Genomic DNA, 2,026 nt, shown 5'->3' with positions numbered 1-2,026 from the left:
TGTGGCATGTGGGATCTTAGTTCCCCGACCAGGGATCAAACCCATATCCCCCGCATTGCAAAGTGGCTTCTTAACCAGTAGACCACCAGGGAAGTCCTGCATGTATCTTTTTGAATTATAGTTTTCTCTGGAAATATGCCCAGGAGTGGGATGGCTGGATCATACAGTGATTCTGTTTAGTTCTTTAAGGGGCCTTCATGCTGTTTTCCACAGTGGCTGCACCAACTTACACCCCCACCAGCAGTGTGGGAGGGCTCCCCTTCCTCCACACCCTCGCCAGCATTTATTTGTAGACTTTTGAGTGATGTCCATTCTGACTGCTGTAAGGTGCTACCTCATTGTCACTCTGATTTGAATTTCTCTGATAATTTGTGATGTTGAGCAGTCCTGTACTATTTTAAAGAAGCCCCCCGACAAGTTAACATTGGCTAAAGTACAGAAACTGGAAGCAGTGTTAGTACATGAGAATTTATTCCTGATGAGGTGAAAATACCTGGCTGCACGTGGATGGGAATTCAGTAATTTATGTGGATTTCTGACGGGCTTTTACTCTGGTTTTTCATATGTGTACAAAGCCAGAATTCCACCTTCAGCCCTCTGCTGCTGGTCTCGTCGTCCCCCTAGAAGTCAGGGGAACACACCTTCCCCAGAAGGACGGACTGGGACGATTCAGCCACCTGGCTCTTCTCTGCACCACAGTCTCAAAACAATCCAGAACATGATCAGATCTTCCAGACTATTTGGGTTCTATGCGACCCAGCCAGAGGCTGGGCCACAGCTCTCAACCGGGAGTCATTGCAGACGCCTCGGAAGCCTGGCTGTGTCCTGGGAGCCTGACAGAGACCTCGCTCACAAGGTCTGGCAGGATGTCTAACCGGGTTCCCCAAACCTAGGGCAGAGGGCGTGGCAGCCAGCCTCCTGTGGTGGAGCGCACCGTGCGTCCACAGGGGACAGCTGGGGCCTGACGCAGCACTCCCTCCACGCCCAGCAGCCAAGCCGAAACAGGAACGAAAGCTCAGTGTTACAGTAAAATTGTACAAAAGGTCTTTTGCTAGTATGATTATCTTCAGTTAAATAATAAGGCACTGTCTACATATACATTACACTCTGTGCACCCAGGATCCGGATGCAGCAGAAATGGACACGTGTGTCCGGTAAGGGTTTGTTTGTACTGTTTTAGATAGAATGTTGATCTTTGGTATAAAAAGCATCTCTTTTCATTATAAAAACACTGCATTTGTTAAAAAGAAAAAACACAGAGCCTGTCTCAGCCCCATGCAGACAGCCTCACCTCAGTGCTGTCCCCTCCCTGGGCAGGCTCTGCCACCTGCTCTGACAGGCAACAGCAAGGGCAGGTGCAAACCTACTCAACCTCAACATGGTCATTTAAAAGCAGCCCTTCTTGTGAGCTTTGCTGGAAACAAGAGGTCAGCACGCGGCCGCCGGGCTCCTGTAAGCCTGGTGTCTGGTGAGTGAGTGAGGGAAGTGGGCGGGAAAGCATGGCCAGAGACCAGCGGTCTGCAGCTCATGGGTGCTTTGGCTCAACGGCTCCCGGCTGGCCTGGTGCTGGCCCAGGGCATAGATTCTGGAACCATCCAGACAGCACAGGAGGGCTTCTCGGCAGAGGCTGCCTGAGAAACCCCACCCCCTGCCGAAACGGTCCAGTTTCATCAGCCAACGTCCAAGAGGGGAAGTGCGACAATGGCGGTCAGAGAGCCCAGGAGGCCCTGCAGTGGGCCGCCCCCAACGCCGGGTGGACGGCCCATCCGGCTCGGACTGCCTCCCCTGGGAAGCACCAGCAGCTGGCCAAAAGCGCGTCCCTGGCTCACAGGGCACACACCCCCTCGGTCACTCGACCTTCCAGATGGCGATCTTCCCCTCCTCAGGGCCGGCGCCGCTCAGCACGTATCTGTCCTCCGCGGAGCACAGTGTCTTCACCGTGTCCGCGTGGGCCACCAGCTCCTTCTCCACCGTCCTCCTCTCCGCATCCATCACATAGATCTTCCCCTTCAGCTGCCCCTGCGAC

General features: G+C 53.9%; 1 protein-coding gene across 1 annotated transcript in view; it reads right to left on the bottom strand.

The window, feature by feature from the left end:
• Positions 1 to 454: 454 nt before the first annotated feature.
• Positions 455 to 2,026, bottom strand: part of DENND3 (DENN/MADD domain containing 3) — a 44,689-nt gene continuing 43,117 nt past the window's right edge. The window contains exon 25 of the mRNA XM_010834810.1: positions 455 to 2,007. Within this exon, the coding sequence (XP_010833112.1) occupies positions 1,849 to 2,007 (159 nt within the window). The 3' untranslated portion in view covers positions 455 to 1,848. The remainder of the gene's footprint in view (positions 2,008 to 2,026) is intronic.

This window comes from Bison bison, unplaced genomic scaffold (genome assembly GCF_000754665.1).
Source record: "Bison bison bison isolate TAMUID 2011002044 unplaced genomic scaffold, Bison_UMD1.0 scf7180017864036, whole genome shotgun sequence".
NCBI classification, from domain to species: domain Eukaryota; kingdom Metazoa; phylum Chordata; class Mammalia; order Artiodactyla; family Bovidae; genus Bison; species Bison bison.
Note: the sequence above shows the minus strand (reverse complement) of the source record. Positions and strands in the feature narration are given on the sequence as shown.